We start from the raw sequence: 21,343 nt of genomic DNA, 5'->3' as shown, positions 1-21,343 counted from the left end.
ATGTTGCTAAGTAACAGTAGTGTACTGCATTTAAAAATTCAAATATTTTCAAATTCATGAGGACTAAATTAGGTAGGTACAGATGTTCGTGGGCGTGAAAATATGCACAGATGTGTGCATATATGTATACATAGTACCAAACACATGCACACACATTTTGCAATTCCACATTAATCCTTAGTCATATATTCAACCATCTGGGTCCCTTTCCCTGGCTGCCCCTCTTTTAGATTTACACCTTTCAACATGCAAATGGGCCAATTGCTGTATCTTTCTCAAACATAATCTGACAACTCCAACAAGTGCTTTTTTCACAACTATTTCACATTTTGTGTGTTCAAATGAGTTCAACTTTAAAACAAATTTCATGATTTTACACCTGATTATCATATTTCCCCCTGCTCTGTGACAGCTCACTTTTTATACTGCTTTCAAGTGGCTATTTTGAAGGGTTTCTACCTTCTAGCTCAATTAAAAAAACAAAACAAAACCTTTATAACTTTACACACAAACAACAAACACTTTATCTCATGAGGATATTAACTCAGATTCCAGAATATATAAAACATCATAAAATACATTTAAATTATAAATCAGTGGCTGATTAACAATGGATACGGGAATTTGCTGTTTTTTCCCAAAAGGCCCCCCTGAATCTGAATGTGTAGACAAATTTATGTCCCCACAACACGAGTAATACAAGTGCTCACACACACATACATACACCTACCTTGCCTGCAAGCCATCCCAGGTGTCGTATCTCTTTGCTGCCAGCAACTCCTGTCCTGGCTGTGTTCTGGATGACCTCTTGCATCACCCGCTGTGGTAGGGTGACAGTTTTTGAGGTAAATCATTCAATATGCATAGCTTAACATTCAACGCATTTAGAGAGCCTGAATCAAGGCCCTAAAATACACTATATTGCCAAAAGTATTCGCTCAACTGCCTGCCTGCATGTGATCTTGAGTGACATCCCATTCTTAATCCATAAGGTTTAATATGATATTGGCCCACCCTTTGCAGCTATAACGGCTTCAACTCTTCTGAGACGGCTTTCCACAAACTTTAGGAGTGTGTTTATGAGAATTTTTGACCATTCTTCCAGAAGCACATTTGTGAGGTCAGACACTGACGTTGGATGAGAAAGCCTGGCTCACAGTCTCTGCTCTAATTCTTCACAAAGGTGTTCCATTAGGTTGAGGCCAGTCAAGTTCTACTGCACCAAACTTGCTCATCCACATCTTTATGGTCCTTGTTTTGTGCACTGGTGCACAGTCATCCCCAAACTGTTCCCGCAAAGTTGGGAGCATGAAATTGTCCAAAATGTCTTGGTATGCTGACACATTAAGAGTTCCTGTCACTGGAATCAACCCCACATCATAATCCCCCCTCCACCAAACTTTACACTTGGCACAGCGCAGTCACACAAGTACTGCTCTCCTGGCAACTGACAAACCCAGACTTGTCACCATTGCATCCGATGCTTTGCATTGCGCTTGATAAAGCTTACTATGTGCTGTTCTTGAGCTAATCTGAAGGCCACATGAACTTTGGAGGTCTGTAGCCACTGAATCTGCAGAAAGTTACCGATCTCTGTGCAATATGACCCCGCACTGTGATTTCACATGGCCTACCACTTTGTGGCTGAGTTGCTATTGTTCCCAATTGCTTCCACTTTGTTATAATACCACTAAAAGTTGACTGTGGAATATTTAGTAGCGAGGAAATTTCATGACTGGACTTGTTGCACAAGTGGCATCCTATCACGGTACCACACTGGAAGTCACTGAGCTCCTGAGAACAACCCATTCTTTCACAAATGTTTGTAGAAGCAGTCTGTATGCCTAGGTGTTTGGTTTTATATACCTGTGGCCATGGAAGTGACTGGAACACCTGAATTCAATGATTTGGATGAGTGACTGAATACTTTTGGCAATACAGTGTATCTACTAGTGAAAGATACGAGTATAATATTTCACATAAAAACCAGACCTGTGCCAGTGTTGATGTCACAGAGTGTATGGCGGAGAACCAGGACAGGGCAGATGGTTGGTCTGGGCAACGTAGTACCAAAGTGTGCCTGACATCAGGTGAGTGTAGCTCTAGTTGTCTACAGGAGGATATAAGAAAAGTTAGATAGCTTTAACCTCTCTGTTATTGTTATGGAGTCCTAAACTTTATAATTCACAACCATGGGCAAACAGAAATTTTGAATGTTGAGAATATACACTGCTCAAAAAAAGGAACACTTTTAAATCAGAGTATAGCATCAAGTCAATTAAACTTCTGGGATATTAATCTGGTCAGTTAAGTAGCACAGGGGGCTGTTAATCAGTTTCAGCTGCTTTGGTGTTAATGAAATTAACAACAGGTGCCCTAGAGGGGCAACAATAACACAACCCTCAAAACAGGAATGGTTTTACAGGTGGGGGCCACTGACAATATTTCTCTCCTCATCTTTTCTGACTTTTTTTTTCACTAGTTTTACATTTGGCTAGGGTCAGTGTGCTAGTATGAGGTGATACCTGGACCCTACAGAGGTTGCACAGGTAGTCCAACTCCTCTAGGATAGCACATCAATAAGTGCCATTGCCAGAAGGTTTGTTGTGTCTCCCAGCACAGTCTCAAGAGCATGGAGGACAGCTGGACAGGGCTGTAGAAGGTCCTTAACCCATCAACAGAATCTGCTCCTTTGCACGAGAAGGAATAGAATGAGCACTACCAGAGCCCTACAAAATGACCTCCAGCAGGCCACTGGTGTGAATGTGTCTGACCAAACAATCAGAAACAGACTTCACAAGGGTGGCCTGAGGGCCTGATATCCTAACTGATGAGAGCAGGTTCATGCTGAGCAGAACAGATGTAAAAGGGTCTGGAGAAGCCATGCAGAACATTATGTTACCTGTGACATCATTCAACATGACCAGTTTGGTGGTGGGTCAGTGACAGTCTGGGTAGGCATATCTATAGAGGGACTCTCAACAGACCTCTACAGGCTATACAACAGCACCCTGCCATTAGGTATTGGGATGAAATCCTTGGACTAACTGTCACACCCTACGCTAGTGCAGTTGGGTTCCTTTTGATCTATGGCAATGCCCGACCTCATGTGGTGAGAGTATGCAGGCAGTTCTTAGAGGATGAAGGATGATACCACTGACTGGCCCCCACACTCTCCTTTTTTTTTTTTTTGGGCCTTTTTTTCACAGCTTTATTTGAAAGTTTCGTAGCAAAGAGAGACAGGAAACTGGGAGGAGAGATGGGGAAGACACATGGTAAATAGCAACAGGTCAGGACTCGAACCAGCACCGTCCACACCGCCACGCGGTATAAACATGGTGGCCTACTCCCGCCCTGAGTCACCCCGGCGCCCTGGCCCCCACACTCTCCTGAGCTAAATCCATCAGAACACCTCTGGGACATTATTTTTCAGTCCATCTGATGCTGCCAGGTTGCACCTCAGACTGTCCAGGAGCTCAGCGATCTGGTCCAGATCTGGGAGGAGATCCCCCATCGTCTCATCAGGAGCACGCCCCAACGTGGTCAGTCATGCATACAAGCATGTGGGGGCCATACAAACTACTAAGTACCATTTTGAGTTGCTGCAATAAATTTTTGGCAAAATGGACTAGCCTGCTGCATCATTTTCAGGGTGTCTTTTGTTCCTAACACATAACCCAGTCCATATCAGTATAGATAACCAGCATGATTTTTTTCCCCATTGACTGGTGTGTTTTCAAAGTATTTGTTAGCCTTATCAATACACACCAATATATTCTCAACTAATAGTTTTAGGAATCATGTTATCTTTTTTAGGTTTCTGCTTTAACATATGCTTGTTTTCTTATCCTTTTAATCACAGGAACTTGGCCAGAACAATGAAATAAATGGCATGGAAAGCTTTGTTTATTCATGTTAATTCAAAACATGAAACAAACACTGCTTTTGCATTCTCTGTGGGAGACCAGTGCCGTCGCTCACTAAATTTCCATATCTAATCTGCTTACATGATATGGGAGTCTTTCTGGCATTGGTTAAAAAAAAAAAGAAAAAAAGAAAAAACATATGGTTTTCAATCTCTCTGAATGGCTCTTTGATTGTGTGCTCACTGAATATGAATTTTAAAAAGGCGCTTGTCTGCCTACAGTACAGCAGTGCACTGTTGCTTTATAGTATAGTGTAGTGTAGCACAGCAAGTACTCATCTCTATGAAGTAAAGCCAGTATGCTATCTAAAGATAACCTGCCCACTTTGGAGGAAGAAAAACAATAATAAGAAAAACAGTGAGCACACAAAACAATTAAATATTCTTGACTCAAAGATTTAAAAGACTAGACCCGGTAACAAGTGTACAGTGTGTACTTCATATTGAGTTTGGGCTGTGGCTGAAGTATGTGAAGTCTACAGCATCTGTCACTCAAGTGAAACAAAAAAATGTAAACTGCATGTCAACATGGAGCTGTTGCACAGTGGACTAAAACGCCACATTTCAACACCACAAAAATGCTTTCTTTGCAGGTTTCTTTTATCTCACAGAAAGGAAACCTGGAAAAATCCCCTGTGAATATGAATAATTTGCTCTTCTATCAAACCCTAGGAGGTGGGAAAGACCATCTACAGCAGATCAGCTCCAGGTGTTAATCTGAACTAAAAATAGATCTGGTGCCAGTAAAAAAAGGCAAATTGATTAAGGGAAGCCTAGAGGAGAGAAGAGGAAAGGAGGTGGAAGGACTGAACTCCAGGGCTAGATGTGCATTTCGTAGATAAAATACTTTGCTGTCCTATTTGCTTTGGCAACAACTTTGACAACCTAAGTTATCCGTGTCTTGAATGTATGATGCAGGAATGGGGAACATAGGACTATTACCAAGACCCATATAACACACAAACAACAAGTGGATCGTTATACGGTCTTTAAGTTCTTTTTTTTTTTTACTTAGCATCTTAAGATATTTTCCTGGGAAGTGGCTCTAAAGAAATGAACCTGAGCTGAGCTGAAAAGGATCCAGCTAGGAACGCAAAGAGTTACATAATTCTGCTCCTGCATGAAAGAAGTAAAATCTCTCACTTGATCAAAGGAGAGCTGTCCTTGTGGGATTATCAATCTATTTAGTAAATATGTATTAAAGGTCTGTTCCAGCATACAGATGTGATCCAAGCATAGACTGTATGGGTGTAGACACTGAAGCAATCCAGTGATTTTTTAAGTCTTGTTGTGAAGCCCTGACTTGAGCATTTTAGTTATCACCTTACTGTCTTCACCCCAAAATAACTGTCCCACCTTTCCTCAAATCCCAATCTTCTGAATCTCCTCTTAGGATTAAACACAGTTTAAACAGCATCTGCTGAAATGAAGAAAAAACCTCAGATGGATTAACATTGCACTGAGTATAATGTAAAAGAGGATAAGACAGGCTTCTCTTTCACTTAATATAAATCTGTTTTATCCCTGAATCCTTAGAAGGAAAAACAAAGGTTAGTCTCAACCTGCAATCTTTAACTTCTGCTTATTATATTGGAAAAGCCAAACTCTGAGAAACATCTAACTTTCTAGTATAAATGTGAACAACGTGAACTTTAAAGTTTTATAGCTTAAGGACAACAGCTCAGATTTCAACTTGGGCGTCCTTCTATTTAAACATTTACCAAACGTTTACTGGTAAGCCAAAGGGGAATTTGTCCTGGCTGCAAGGATAAGGAAAGAACTCTATAAAAACAGGCTAGTCAAGGTAGATTTTGCTATCTGTGTCTGTGAATCTGCCCTCAAGCTTTATCAAACCACAAAACACAGTGCTATCTGTGTAAAGCCTAAGCTCACTGTGTCACTAGATGAGATATTGATCCCAACTCCTCATAAAGAAAGTCAGCATAATGGCCAGCAAAGTGAATGTTCAACTCTGTAGTGTTTTTATTTGTTTAATTCTTCAACTTAGATTTATGCTGCTGAAAGTCTGTGGGCGATCATGAGTAAATTTTCAGCTACAACAGTAGTATAATGAGATGACTAGATGATCGTTTCCCGTGGACAGAGCTGAATAGCACTGAGCAAATACCCCAGGGCCAGGTCAATACTAATTAATTGCAACTTTTTTGTACCATTAAAGTGCTTCAGTCAGGCCCACTTTAGTGAGAAGAAGGCTGTTATTTCCAGTGGCAGTTTATGTCTGTGAGTGTGGCTGTGCTCTGGGACCTTTCTGCCCTTCATTGGAAAGCCAGAGAACAGAGAAGGAATCCATAATGACACAACACTGATTAGGCCAGGCAGAGCATGAAAAGAAGGACTTGGGGTCAATGTTGGTTGCAAAGTGGCTTGCAGGTGCAGCAGCAGTAGACAGGCTGAAGCAAATTAACAGCCCATTATATGTGAGATTTGACAACTGGATGTATAGAGAAGCAACACTCAGCAAATATCCAGTGTGAGCAAGTTGTGAGTGTAATTTTTTTTTTAGCTTAAGTACCAGAATAGCAAGCCCAGTTTGACTTTGGTGTCTGTCTCAACTAACATTATGCTCATTAACATCAACTGATATAAAAAGGATCTTACGTGGCCCTGCTTTATTTTAGTATCTTGAGATATACACACTATAAGGCTGTGCCATATTATTCTAATATTTACATAAATTTTACATTGTCATATCACAATATCAATGACATAGCGATGCCTTGCCTTTACACTCCCTAGCATAACGACAACAACACAATCCGAAACATGTCTGACAGCAAGAGCAGCGCTGTACACGGCAATGACAATTTATTAGCTACTTCAAAAAAGGAAGGAGCTTGGCTACAAGAACTCAGACCTCAAACCAAGCACAATAACTATACTTTGCAAAATATGCAAAGGTGGAAACAACAAATTTGTTTCACCACTTGAGGCAAAAAACACACCATCGAGTACAATTAGGCTACAAAAGCTTGTGAGGCGCAGATGTTAGCAGCTGGTCATGCACAACTCAAAAGTAAACAAATGACTCCACCAAGCGTAGTTGGAGCACCTGAGAGTTACACTCCATATGACAGAAAGAGCAAACCGTGGATGAAAATGATATGGTTGTGGTTAAAAAGCTCCACCCAAGATATGACAGGTAATCTAGGTAGAAAGCATTTTTCAGTTTTATCATGTTTTGCAAGCTCCTGAAGAGTTACAAGATTAGGTTACTTTAGCTATAACTGAACTAAAGCGTTAAGCAGTTACCTTATATTTTTATTTAAAATCTCCATGGAAAACACGAGCTAGGCTACTTTTGTGTTTACATTTGGCTTATGCTGCATCACTACTATTGCACTTTAATGTTGCTTCTGCTGGCACCTTTCAGTTCACGCGTTGAATTAGTCATCTATGACAGCAGCTCATTAGAAAAAGAAGGATGGAAAATGCTTCATTTTGTCTGCAGTAATAAATGTGGCTGCCTGTGAGCTGCAATCACAGATAACATTTTCACTATTTTTTTTTCTACATCGTCAAACTACAAATTTCCTCAAAATATCACACTATGATTTTGAGGCTATATCACCCGCCACTATACACTATTCAGTGTGAATCCAATAAGAAGCATGGAAGCAGGCACACTTTAAAACAGAAGAATCAACTCATCTTCTTTGTAGTGTGCGGAAAGCAGACAAAATAGAAAGTTCGTGCTTTGCTTTTAAATTAAATCAACATTTTAAATGAACCCAAAGTTATTTTCTTTGATACTAAAACAATGATAACCATGATGAAGGTTGGTATCTGTGTCAGTCCCTAAATGTAGAAATTACCAGTATGATCAGAAGTAGCTTTCATGTTGTCTTTACACTGAATCTATTTCAAGGTGCTTCAGCAGGAGCAGCTGTAGCTTCAAGTGCAATGAGAAACTAACGCTTCAAACTGAGGAAATGTAAAAACAAAAGCAATCTGAACTTAACAATAATAACTTTCATGAGTATAACAGTTTCATGAGAAACTGATTAAGCAAACATTTAAAAGGAACACAAAATTTCCAGCTGACCGAGAACCATGTGCTCTGTCCACAAACTTTACATTTTATTTTTATTCGTATTGTTTGTTTTATTGACTGGTTATTTATCTTAGTAGCTTTATAATGTTAAAGAGTTGTCGTAGTGTTTCTATAAAGACAGCTGACTTGGCTTTGATGTTTCCTTCATCATCTAAAGCTTTCAAGTGTGAGGCTCCACTTTCTCTCTGAATCATACATATGGAGAGGGGGTAGGACTAGACGTAGAGACAGAATGATAGGAAAACACTAACAATTGTTATGAGGGCAAAAAAAAAAAATATATGAAGAGAGTGACAATGATGGGAGGACAATGGAGATAGAAAATTGATTCAGATGGCAGAATACAAAGAGAGATGATGATAGAAAAGAAAGGTAAGAGGAAACCAAGCAGAAAAAAAGGGCCAGAAAAACACAAACAAGTATGAAAAACAGACATGAGAGAGCGAGTATAACAAGCAGGGAAACAATGCAGAACGTGAGGCACAGAGGAAGAGATAGCTGGGGCATAAAGCACACAAACTCTGATATCAAAAGTGTTCGGAAGAAGAAAGTAAATCACGCTCATCTGCCCCCATGCTGTTTGAGTGGGCCATTGTCAAATTACCAACCAATTAGCTTGATGACAGGCCCTAACAGACCACCCCCACTGACTGAGAATTAGCTAGGCACTACTTCAAAGGTTTGTCTTTAAGAAAAACTCAAAACGGACTTAAAAAAAATTTGAGAAAACACTACTGAGTAATCCCCACAGGATAGCTGAAGAAGGCTGCAGAGCCAGAGGCGGACATTTCCATTCGCTCACTGTGACATAAAGGAGCAGCGAGGAACTAGTTAACCTTTAGTTAATTAAAATATCCGCCTTTTGTTTATTTCTGGGTTGAACTTTGGAAAATTTGCTAGAACCTAAGCCTGCAAGCTATTTTAGATTACACTCACACGACAGATGTTTTTACTACAACTTATACCCAACATATCCTTGTTGCTAAGGCAGGGCACTTAAATTCTCCATTTTTAGGTGTAAGCAAAAATATAAACTATAGTAATGATCCTGTTCCCACATGATAAACAGCACTGCAAGACACGCTCTCAGCCTCCACGGCGCAGTTTTATCCTTTAAAATCAAACTAGTGAGGTAGGTGGAACTACTGTATGCAAGTGATTAATGTCATTAAACAAGTCCAAAAGGAGAATACAGATAATATTTCAGAAGGACCATAAATACGGCGGCATGTCCAGAGAATCTGCTCAAGAATGAAATGTGTGTTTCTATGTAGCTACCTGTTCTCGGGGTCTGGTGTGGTCATGGCTCGGGTTACATAACACATCTTCAGTGGTATGCACCTCCTGTCACCGTTCAGAGACAAGGAGTGCTGAATAGTAGGGCTTGGAGTTTCAGGTGAGGAGGAGGTGATGGGAGGGCTGCCAAGACGGGGAGATTCAGGAGGAGGCGTCTCCCAGCCGATCTCTGACACGGGAGAGCCCTTTTTGACATACGGTGTGGCCTCACGCATGTACTTGACTGGAGAGGAAAGAAGAGATATAGTTTTAGTGCTCAGTAAGCAACTTAATAAATAAGGCACATTTTGAGATTTTAAATGATTTGGCCTCACTTTTGATCATCTTTATTTTCTGTGGATTAAATGGTTAATATTTATATGTAGAAACAACATACAGAGAGACTAGCAACACTTATTTGTCTGAATTTTAATTAAATTAAGGCCAGCTGTATAACATTATGGTTGTCCTTTTGCTGGCAGTGTTGTAACCTCATTTAATACAAAGGCCAATAAAAATCTGAGCATAATGTTTGCAGCCTTGCAGATACTCATAATGTAAAATCCATATGTGTTTCAGCAGTAATTAACAAACCTAAGTTGTTTTGAAGGTTGTCTGTCTCTGTCACAAGTCAGAGGAAGGAAGTGTGGATACCACAAAGGCTCACGTGCACAGCCAGAATGGAAACTGACTTATTATAATACAGCTGTTTGTCAAGTACAGACTTTCATGGGGCGGCAGCAGAAAAGTAATTTTCAACAACATCTCTGTGCATTAATTATGCTTGTCAGAGACCCAGGAGGGTGTATATATTGTGGAAAGTTGCCTCCAATAGTAATAAAAGTTAGGACCATAAGTCTGTTTAATGTCTGTGTCATCCAATGGCAGTTAAATGGATTGATTACAGCCTTGGACCTGTGTTGCATTTCACGCCACTCACTCTAACTGTATATTTCCTGTGTGCTGCTTCACAATCATCAGTCCAGTAACAGAAAAAATGCCCCCAAAAGATCTTTACAAGAACAGTCATATTCACCCATAAAACTGGGAGAACCAGGTTGGTACACTTTGCACATGTGCTCTGTAGTGCACAATAGGAATCCACTTCAGATGCTCTCTCACTGAAATACTCCATTTGGTGTCCACTGAATAGCATGAAAGACACATGGAGAGCACTGGCTTTGCATTAAAACATCTCTGAAGATGACTATTGCCCACAGCTTGATATTTTCTTATTGAAGAGTATGTCGATAAAGCACTACATGTTTGCTCCACAGACAGCAGGAAGTCCAGTGGGGGGGGGGGGGGGTACTTTGTTGTTCCTATAACAGCTAACTGGCCCTCTGTGCTGCCACTTTGAAATGATACCTACAAATGTTAATATGCCACTTAACTCCATTGGTTTTTGTCAACAGAATCAAGTGCCTCTTCACCTCTCAATAATTTGTAGAAGTATATTGATTCACACCGTATCTCTGTTGCTGCTGGGAATTATGGCATCAAAACTGAGTCACCTCACAACCCACAGCTGATGCTGCTGGGCTGTCCGCGAAACATTCAATGCAGGAAAAACAGCTTTACTTGTACAAGTCACACTGATACCCATTTTAAATTCCATATGTCCTGTTTGAGAAGAGGAGAAAAGAAGGCTGGACACATGTTTCAATGAAAGGCAGAAATAGAGCCAGAGATAAAGTGGCTGCACAGAATGCTTTCTATGTCCTGAATACTCTAAATCCTTATTATAGTCTGAATGTCTAATTGGCATATCTCGCAGTACAGCCGCATATAATTGGCATATGGCTGGTGGCATTTGTAATCCAGCATGTGAACTATTCTCGGTAGAAGCACTGTTGAGCACTATGAGATGGTATAACAAGCCTAACCGCCAACCTGTAAATTAGGGATGATAGGCTCATAACACAGAGGCGCATACCACAGAGGAGAAGACAGGGGTGATGTAAGAGTGTCCTCAATGGACCTGCAGCTACGATGTGATCTAATCACACAGTAGAATAACCCACACAGTCAGATCAGATTAAAAGAACTGAAAAATGGTTGATACATTTGTTTAAAAGGGTTATAAAAAGGCACGATACAAATGAAATCAAAGGACCGAAAAGATCAAATCTGGAGTAGTCAAATGAGAACGACCACTTCTGCTTTATATATTAAGTGTTGTGCATTAACCCATAGAATTTACATACAGAAAGGAAATTGCAACACTTTAAAAATCTGAGCTTGACTTGTGTGATTAGAAAGCAGCACAGAGATGGTCTGCCTCATACCTCATAAAGCTGCAGCAGTGGGCTTTTACTGAAATTTTTGAGGACTAAATTCACTATAAAAGCACTTTTAAAGGATGCATTTTACCCCCTCCGCATTCCTTCAAAGGACAGTTTGAAGGTTGAGACTTGGTATTAGGGCTCAGGTCAAAAATAGCTACACCTTCCTAACTGGCCTTCCCATAGCACTGTGTCTAAATCACACCTCCTCAGAAATGACTGCGAAAGCATGTATACCACATGGAAACCACAAGACCTGTGATTGAGCAGCACAGGCGGCTTTTGTTCTGTCAGTTTCTGACGCTGGTAGAGGATGTGACTGTAAGACAGTTTAAAGCAAGGTGAATCCATTCCCTGCTCTTCATTCACACACATCCAGTATAATTCTAACAATTTGCTCATTTATTTCACACTAAAGATATTTCAAATAAAACTTTCATTATCAAGCCAAACGGCTGATACCCTGCTTATAAATTTACAGTCCATGCCATCCATCTACTATAAAAACATAATGTTCAGTTGATGATTTGCTTGCAGTTAACATTTACAAAGACAAAACACATTGAACAGAATCACCATTCCCAGAAATAGAGCTCCAAGTGTTTCCAGTGGAGGGGAAAATAAAAAGGGATACAGTCCATGCAGTCATTACACTGTAAGTGTGTACATCTGTGTGCATTCCCTTGGGTTTTGTTTCTGTCCTATTACAGCCCCGATTCTGCGCAATAACCTCAATAGCTGGAGAAGAACTTGAAAAGGATAGAGCTCATAGTACTCGAGCCAGTATTTGAGGAGAGTCTATGAGCTGATTTGTTGTTACAGAAGTCAAACTAAAAGATCCAAATGAGGGGCTACATTTTCCTGTTTGATTTTAGTTTCCATTTTCCAGCTCATGCATGCTCACCCATGTACAGATAAATCTTTCTTTATTATGATTCCCATTCTCCACGGTAGTTTGCAGTACAGTATAGCAGTCATGATGCAGATGCCTCAATATATCAAAACAGCTGTTCCACTCACCAGTGAAATCCTCACTCACTTTTTTTGATGACATTCAAATGTTATTCACTTATTGGAAACTGTACTCAATCCATTACTTACACATTTTACAGCTGATGCACTCAATTTCTTCTTGACTGTTAGAGCTTGTTGTTCACACTGAATGCACAAAGACAAACACACACTTCAGTCCGTCCCAACCCGCTTGACAAACACACACTTTCAGCTCTATAACATTAAGTGTAATTACTGTAGCTGTCTCATTGTGGTCTCTTTTTTATTTAATGGTCTTTAACAATACTTAATGAGGTGAGAAGTCATTGCCTTTTCTACCATATGCTTTAAATGTACTTTTTATTTTGTAAGAAAATGCACCAAAAAGGGGGGGGGGGGGGGGGGGGGGGGGGGGGGGCATTCTCATTAAATCTGCAGAAGTGAAAGCAGACTGGTGAGAGCTGGAAAGAGAACAAACCAGACTAAAGAGGTAGAAAAGGGGGAGAAAAAAAGAGGCTCCTCTGACTGTAGAATGAAGCCTTTTCCTCTTGTATCAGGATACTACAGCAGCACAAAAAGCCCTCACAAATCCACCCTCGGGGCATCTTTTTGTAAGATGTTGGCCAATCAATATTGAAAGATTTCAATACTACCTTAACTGAACAATGAGCAGTAACTAATGTGAAGGTCATTTTGACAGTAGGTTAAAGAAACGTGAAATGTGCATAGACAGGATTACGCACTGACCATGAACTGACACCAAAGTCAAAGTTGTACTACTTCAAAAGATAAGCAACTTTCTGAAGAGCATACTTAAATAAAAGCTAATGTTTATGTCTGAAAGGCATTTGCTAAAATGTCATATTTTAATACACTGCCACTGATGTTACAGCACAAAAGAGCTGGTACCAGCAGATTAATGAAAGCTAATGTCTAGTGTGACAGGTCATCTGTATTGAACATAATAATATAGTTATCGTGCTGTAAATATGATACTGACTGCATGAATGAGGGAATTTGATACAGAGTAGTTTGACTGCAAAAAACTGAAAAGAGAAAGGAGCACAAAAAGGAGCGCTCAAAGACGTATTTGCAAAAAAACAAACAAAAAATGCAAATAAGCAGATGTAAATGCAGAGGATGTGGACACCGCACTGTGTGTTCAGGACACGAGAAACTGACATCTGAATTACATTAAACAATAATGTGGATATGAAAGATAGCAAACCCACACTCATTTAGCAGACACGTTTATCAGAATTAACTTGCAGTTGACTATTTGCCTATAAAACTCTTCCCCTGAATTATGGCAGCTCGCAAGCATAAATGAACAAGGCTTCTTCAGAGAGTGAAACTGTGGGCAGGAAGCTACAAAATACAGTCACTTCCAGGTCCAAGAAGTATATACATCAAATTATGGGGTTACAGATTTTGTTTGCAAACTCTTTCAGCTCAAATTCATGCATGTAGCTATACACGTGACAACTTTACTGAGCAATCAGTACACTCACCTTATTAATGTGTAAAGGAGAACCAGATAGGATGCATTTGTTTTTATGAAAATCACTCACTTGGTGAAAAAAACAAGATAAAATTAAAGTAAAATTCTAGAGGGCTCATGTCTATAACACTGAAATGATGCAAGTAAACAAGTGAAATATGGGTGTTCCAATCACTTCTATGGTCACAGGTGTATAAAATCAAGCACCTAGACATGCAGACTGCTTCTACAAACATTTGTGAAAGAATGTGTCGCTCTCGGGAGCTCAGTGAAATCCAGCGTGGTACCGTGATAGGATGCCACCTGTACAACAAGTCGTGAAATTTCCCCACTACTAAATATTCCACAGTCAACTGTGTGTTTCTATGACCAAGCAGCTGCGTCCAAGCCTTACATCACCAAGCGCAATGCAAAGCGTTGCATGCAGTGGTGAATAGCACGTCACCACCGGACTCTAGAGCAGTGGAGATATGTTCTCAGGAGTGAAGAATCACGCTTCTCCATCTGGCAATCCGATGGATGAGTCTCTGTTTGGCACTTGCCGGGAGAACAGTACTTGTGTGATTGCATTGTGCCAAGAGTAACGTTTGGTGGAGGGGGAATTATGTGTGGGGTTCTTTTTCAGGAGTTGGGCTTGGCCCCTTAGTTCCCGTGAAAGAAACCCTTAATGCTTCAAGCATACCAAGACATTTGCTCCCAACGTTGTGGGAACAGTTTGGGGATGGGCCCTTCCCGTTCCAACGTGACTGTGCACCAGTGCACAAAGCAAGGACCATAAAGATATGGATGAGAGAGTTTGGTGTGGAAGAACTTGACTGGTCTGCACAGAATCCTGACCTCAACCCGACAGAACATCTGTGGGATGAATTAGAGTGGAGATTGTGAGCCAGGCCTTCTTGTCCACTATCAGTGTCTGACCTCACAAATGCGCTTCTTGAAGAATGGTCAAAAATTCCCATAAACACTCCTAAACCTTGTGGAAAGCCTTCCCAGATGAGTTGAAGCTGTTATAGCTGCAAAGTGTGGGCTGACATCATATTAAACCCTGTGGATTAAGAATGGGATGACATTCAAGTTCATGTGTGTGCGTGAAGGTGGACAAGCAAATATTTTTGCCAATATAGTGTGCTTGTTCCACTAAGGCATGAGTTGGCAACCTTTGCTATCAAGCAAGCAATTTTAACCAGATAATATATGGAGCTGTGAAGCATGTTAGCATGTTTAGGCCTTCTTTGAAATAGAGTAGCTATAAAGATCTGTCCTGTTTGTGTGCAAATCAATCAAATTAAAGGTTCAAAAGAAAGTTTTTTCCTGCTTTTTTAAAAAGTCAGTTTAAGTGGCTATACTTTAGACTCTTGCTTGATAAATTCAAGAAAAGTTAAAAGTTTTAATATTAAAGCCAGCTTCTCATTTCTTGGTGGTTTGTAAGCCAGCCTGCCACTCACTAGGTTTAGAGGTTGTAGACTTGACAGCACCTGCATGCTATATACCTCCCTCCACTGGTAGTGGTCTGCACCCTGTTACCTACTATCCAACCAGAGAGACTTGATATCCTCTTGCTTTTGGTGTTATTGGTCCTCATTTAGTTTTCATGTACTCGTATAGCTAAGGCACCCACGCAATAGTAAATCATTCATTTAGGAGGGGAGAGAAGAAGATGTGTGCAGACTATGACAGACAAACTTCAGGAGTGGCTGAGAGTCCCGTGTCCATAAAAAAAATGAAGGCAATCCTCCATCCTTTCCTTTAGTTCTGGTTGATCACAGTAAGGCCTGGTGCGAAGGTGAAAAGGTGAGAGCATTAACACAGAGTCTGGGTGTGGTTGACTGATTGATCATTTGATATCTGACATCCTATCAATGAACCACATTCTAATAAAATAAATATTTTTTTTTCCAACTTTACCCCTCTTTTCTCCAACTTTTTCATAAATTACAACCACAAATCACACTCAGTGAGTTAATTCGTGGCACACAGGGTAAAGGTCAACTCAATACGGGCAATCATTTCAATTCAGTTACTAAAACAGTTTTTACTTCTCATTTTAAAAGTGTTTATTGTTGTTTAGGAAGTTTGAATTCAGAAGATAAATCTACTTGATTTTCCTCTTTTCTCATTACAAAATTTCCGCATATCGCTAAAGACATACCCGGTAGCTACATCGTAAAATGCAACTCGTCGGACACCTAATCCAGTCATCAAACTTGACAAATATGACAAAACAAAGTACAAGGTGACAACATATTCCCTTATTTCCATAAATGGCAACACAAACCTATTATTCCTGCTAAAAACCACAACCACAGACAGTGAGAACAGATGGTGGTTTTGATAAGAGCTCACACACTCAACAGAAGTCAGTGTAGTTACATGACTACGAGACTCTAACGTGTCATTTTTGATCCATCTTTTAAAAATCCCAATGTAAACACTAAACTGATGTGTTTCTTCTCCACCATAATAATAATAATAATAAGAAGAAAAAAAGATCTGTTTTGTACTGACAATCATAAGGAAACTAGGCTAAAATAGACACAATGGACATAAACACAATGATTACACCTGGAGAGGAAAGGAGTTTTTGTATTTTTTCAAACAAAGCCGGTCGGAAAAACAGATGAGACTCAGCGCCGGGTCGCTGCTTTTGTTTTGTCTCTATAAGCACTCACACAGGAGAGGAATGAATGATTCAATCTATTATCTTCACCACCACAACCACTAGCGCAATGCCACAGTTGCTGTTATTATCATCACAGTCATCCGCTCTGAGTCAGTCTCCACAAGCTGTATTGAAGGAGATGATAGTTTCTCTAATGACATAAACAGTCAGCTGGTAGACACGCTGACTCTCTCTCTCTCTCGCTCTCTCCGTACACACTCAGCCATATATCGACTAGCACTCGTCTAGACAACACTACTGATGATTTAAATTGATGGCACGCACGAATGCACACAAGCAGACAGATGCACATTCAGACACACGCACATGCTGCATCATTCTGCTGACAGCAGCACACACACACACACTCATGCACAGACTCTTCCAGATGTCAGTTGTTGGCAGGTTTGGCTTGTTAAAGGCTCAACAGGAGGGCTTACAGGACACTGACTCATTTCCCACTGGCTGAAGTGTGGCAGGTGTTCTCTATTGTTTTCTGACTTTTTATTCTTAATATCTTCTGCTTCCAATGGGATGATTGCCAGTACTTGTTTGCATGCAATCAAGTGTGCACAATATTTCCTTCAGTTGATATACTTCCATACTTTAGATAATAATGTGTTTGCAGGGTTAAAGAGGCCAATTTGAGAAAATAAACATTTCTTGCTTGTGCCTCATTCGTTTAGCACAGTTGGTAACTACCATGTGTATAAAATCTCTTTTAAGTTTCTCCTTTTAAAACAATCAACTGCAGATGAAGTTTTCTCCACAGACTATATAAAAAAAATGAACAGAGAACCCAAGCAAGGAATGGATCAAAGGGAGTACCAGAGGACACTGCACACCTCTATTGTAGTGGCTTATTAATGACCAAATAGCCATACCCTCAAGCATACCCTGCATTATTGTCTGTTTTACTCACTGAGAGTTATTTTGTTCACAGAGTACAAATAAATTCAGTTAACAAAATATGCATGAATCCTGGATTTGTGCTTATGCTCTGTTTGTGCATGAGGCTGGTAGACTTCTATGCAGTCTGACTTATTTTGCAACCAGTGGCAAGCACACGGTGTGGGGAAAAAAACAGAAGTGAGATGCGCAAATCCAAAACTGACAGCAATTTTCTAAATTAAGATCTGCACTTATTTGCTTGTGACTTGTTTTGAACATCCAAATATCTGCAGCTCCGTTTTATTCAGGAACAGTATATTTGGCTACCAAATATACTGACTGCCATGTGGATTAAGCACAAAGCAAAGCTGGATAGCAAAGCTGGATAAATACTCAGCATTGTTTGCTCAAATGCAGGATATAAACGTGTTATTGTGCTACTCAGACAAGGAATTATGCTTCTCCAAACAAGGTGACAGGTAGACTTTCTTTGAATTAAGTATCCTTGATGTTGATGACATTTTAAAATTATTATAAACCCCACCAGTTTTATATATACAGTCTAAAGGGGAGATTTTTCCCAAATTGTCCTACTTTAGTTGAAACTAGCCCATCTCTGTTTTTGCAGTTGTGTTTCCGCTGCCATGGTTTTGCCAACCGCACTGCCACCAATGACATTTTGTTACTAATACAGTTGGCAATAAGACTTGTTTGGGAAGATGTGAAAGTATCTTAAAAGCTATTTGAAATGCTCAGCCTAGTGGATGAAGAGAAGGTAGGCACTGGATGATGGGACAGCCCTGACAGAGAAACTGAGGAATCCCCCTCATCACTGTAGGTGTAGGGGACACTACTGATATGTCAAGCAAGCTTTATGGTAAAATACAGAGTTTAACCTAGGATCTGTTTAAGTATTCAATCAATCAATACTGTAATATTAATCATATTTGTGTTCATTAGTCACGTGCTTGCTTTGTTTATGCCAACACGTGTTTTGACCACTATTTTGTGATATTTGACCACTTTTCTTAACAGAACTGGATGAATTCATTTAAAGTGGTTGATTTCCTAGCACAGACCCAGCTTTTAAGCATAGTCCACAAGTTTTTAATAAGGTTGAGGTCAGGCTTTGGGAAGACCATTCCAAAAGCTTAACATTAGCTCGCTTTATCGATTCCAAAACCAGTTTTGATGTTTGTTTGTGATCATTGCTGTTTTGAAACACCCAATTGTCTCCAAGTTTCAACCATCTAGCCGTTAATTTGAGGTGAAGCTGAAGAATTTGGAGGTAGTCCTCTTTCTTCATTATTCCATCCACTAGTCATCTCTTTCCCCTCAGCACCAATGGGTTGTGGCAGATGACTGCCCCTCCCTGAGCCTGGTTCTGCTGGAGGTTTCTTCCTGTTAAAAGGGAGTTTTTCCAAATGCATGCTCACAGGGGGCCTTTTTGATTGTTGAGTTTTCTCTGTAATTATTGTAGGGTCTTTACCTTACAATATAAAGTGCCTTAAGGCAACTGTTTGTTGTGATTTGGTGCTATATAAATAAAATTGAATTGAACTTTGTGCAATGTACCAGTGCCACTGGCAGCAAAGCATACTGGCATACAACTGTTTGAACTAATGTTTAGAAATGGCCTGTTTAGAAACCTTCCCAGCTTGTGTAAATCAATTCCCCTTCTTAGATCTTCTTTGGACTTTCCCATTGTTCTGACTATTGGTCAATCCAATGAATGCTGTCAACGAGAAACCACCAGTTATAGTTATCATGATCACTAATGAGAAGTTAATAGGACTTGGCCTTGTCAAGTTAAAAGATAAGGAAGCAGAGCAGAGGAGCTCTTGGATTAGGCCTGAGATGGGAAAAGAGGATCATGAGGCCAGCTGCATGGGGTGGTAGGGAGACGTCATTATCGCTGCCCCACCACCTGGAGATGTTCTGGAATTAAAGGGGTGAAACATCTGAGAAGGGTGGCTCCCAAATGATGGCCCTGTAACTGGGCTGATGGCACTGGCAGCTGTGTGCTAGGCAAATTGCCCTGCAAGCAGAGATGCTTGCTTGTAGAACTAGTTATTAAAAGATTTCAGTGAGTACATGTATATATTTGAGTCTATATGTATACTTTTGACCTTGTGTGAATTAGAAAAAAATCCAAAATAAATTCAAACCTGTGCACCCAATTCTTGTTTTTTAAGCATGTATGCTGTACAATTGTTCCCTGTTGCTGTTTAAAATTTTTCAATTTTATTTATATAGCGCCAAATTCCATCAAATAGTCACCCCCCAAGGCGCTTTATGTTGTAAGCTAAAGACCCTACAGTAACAAGAGAAAACTCCAACAATTAGATGACCCCCTATGAGCAAGCACTTGGCAAGAGTGGGAAGGAAACCCTTTTAACAGGAAGAAACCACCAACAGAATCAGGTTCAGGGAGGGTGAGGGTGAGGATGAGGATGAAGGTGAGGGAAGGGACATTTCTGTGAAAAAAAAAGCCAGAGACTAATAATAACCAATGATTAAATGCAGAGTGGTGTATCAACACAGTGACTGAAAAGAGGTGAATGAGGAAGAAACACTCAGTGCATGGGAAGCCCCCAGCAGCCAAGGCCTATTGCAATGTAACCAAGGGATGGTTCAGGGTCACCTGATCCACCCCTAACTATAAGCTTTATCAAAAAGGAAAATTTTAATCCTAATCTTAAAAATGGAGAGGGTGTCTGTCTCCTGAATCCAAACTCCACAGAAGAGGGCATGTCAGATGCCAAGATTCTTCAGTGTTACTGGAGGTTAAGATAATGCCATCCAGAGTAAGTATCTGGTTAGTTTCTAAGATTTGTAGGGCAGAGTACAATTTTTTTCTGAATTTAGATGCAGGAAATTAGAGAATGCCTTTATGTCTTTAAGACATTCCTGCAGTTTAACTAATTGGTGTGTGTCATCTGGCTTCATAGATAGATAAAGCTGGGTATCATCTGTCTAGCAGTGAAAATGTATTCTACGCCTTTTAATAATCCTGCCTAAGGGAAGCATGAATAATGTAAATAGAACTGGTCCTAGGACAGAACCATGTGGAATGCCATAATTAACCTTATTGTGTGAAGAAGAGTCCCCATTTACATTTACATATAAATGGGAAGATTTGGCAAGTTTTTCATGGTCTCAACCCACAAATGCATTTTCCTTACAAATGTGGCTCCATCTAGGGGGAAATGAACAGGCTTTCCAATGGTCTAAGAACCATTATTATAACAAAGAAATAACTGACCAAACAAAAATGTCCTTAATTTTTGTGCTAAGTTTATAATAAGGTTAAACTCTTTTATCTTTACAGACACAAGTGAATTGATGTATTTTTCTCCAAAGGAAGTCTTTTCATCTCTTTTCATCTTTAGCATCTTAAGCTGAGGGATAAATCAACTTTAACACCCACACGATTGGACTGAAGTGTCAATCATCACTGCATAAAACATCATTACAAAAAATAAAACATAAGAAAGAAAACAAAACAGAGTACAGGGACCAAAAATTGCTTATTGTAGTTGACTGCTGGAAGGTTAATGGGTTCGCATCCGTGATGTTGCCACACAGGGTATTTCAGAGGTTTTCTATAGGGGCTTGATAATATGAGAGGAGGCAGATTAAGGCCTATGTTTGCTGATGAAGGGCACAGGAGAATCCCTCATTGTCATGTAAGGGCTCAGTGCACTTCAAACAAATTGGCTGATAAAATATGACATCGACC

General features: G+C 40.0%; 1 protein-coding gene across 1 annotated transcript in view; it reads right to left on the bottom strand.

The window, feature by feature from the left end:
• Positions 1–21,343, bottom strand: part of sntb1 (syntrophin, basic 1) — a 40,054-nt gene that overhangs the window by 13,115 nt on the left and 5,596 nt on the right. Inside the window, exons 3-5 of the mRNA XM_030750582.1 lie at positions 9,276–9,516; positions 1,993–2,110; positions 731–820 (exon numbers count right to left, since the gene is read on the bottom strand). Of these exons, the coding sequence (XP_030606442.1) occupies positions 731–820; positions 1,993–2,110; positions 9,276–9,516 (449 nt within the window). The remainder of the gene's footprint in view (positions 1–730; positions 821–1,992; positions 2,111–9,275; positions 9,517–21,343) is intronic.

This window comes from Archocentrus centrarchus, chromosome 16 (assembly GCF_007364275.1).
Source record: "Archocentrus centrarchus isolate MPI-CPG fArcCen1 chromosome 16, fArcCen1, whole genome shotgun sequence".
In the NCBI taxonomy this organism is placed as follows: Eukaryota; Metazoa; Chordata; class Actinopteri; order Cichliformes; family Cichlidae; genus Archocentrus; species Archocentrus centrarchus.
This window is presented reverse-complemented; position numbering and strand designations above follow the sequence as displayed.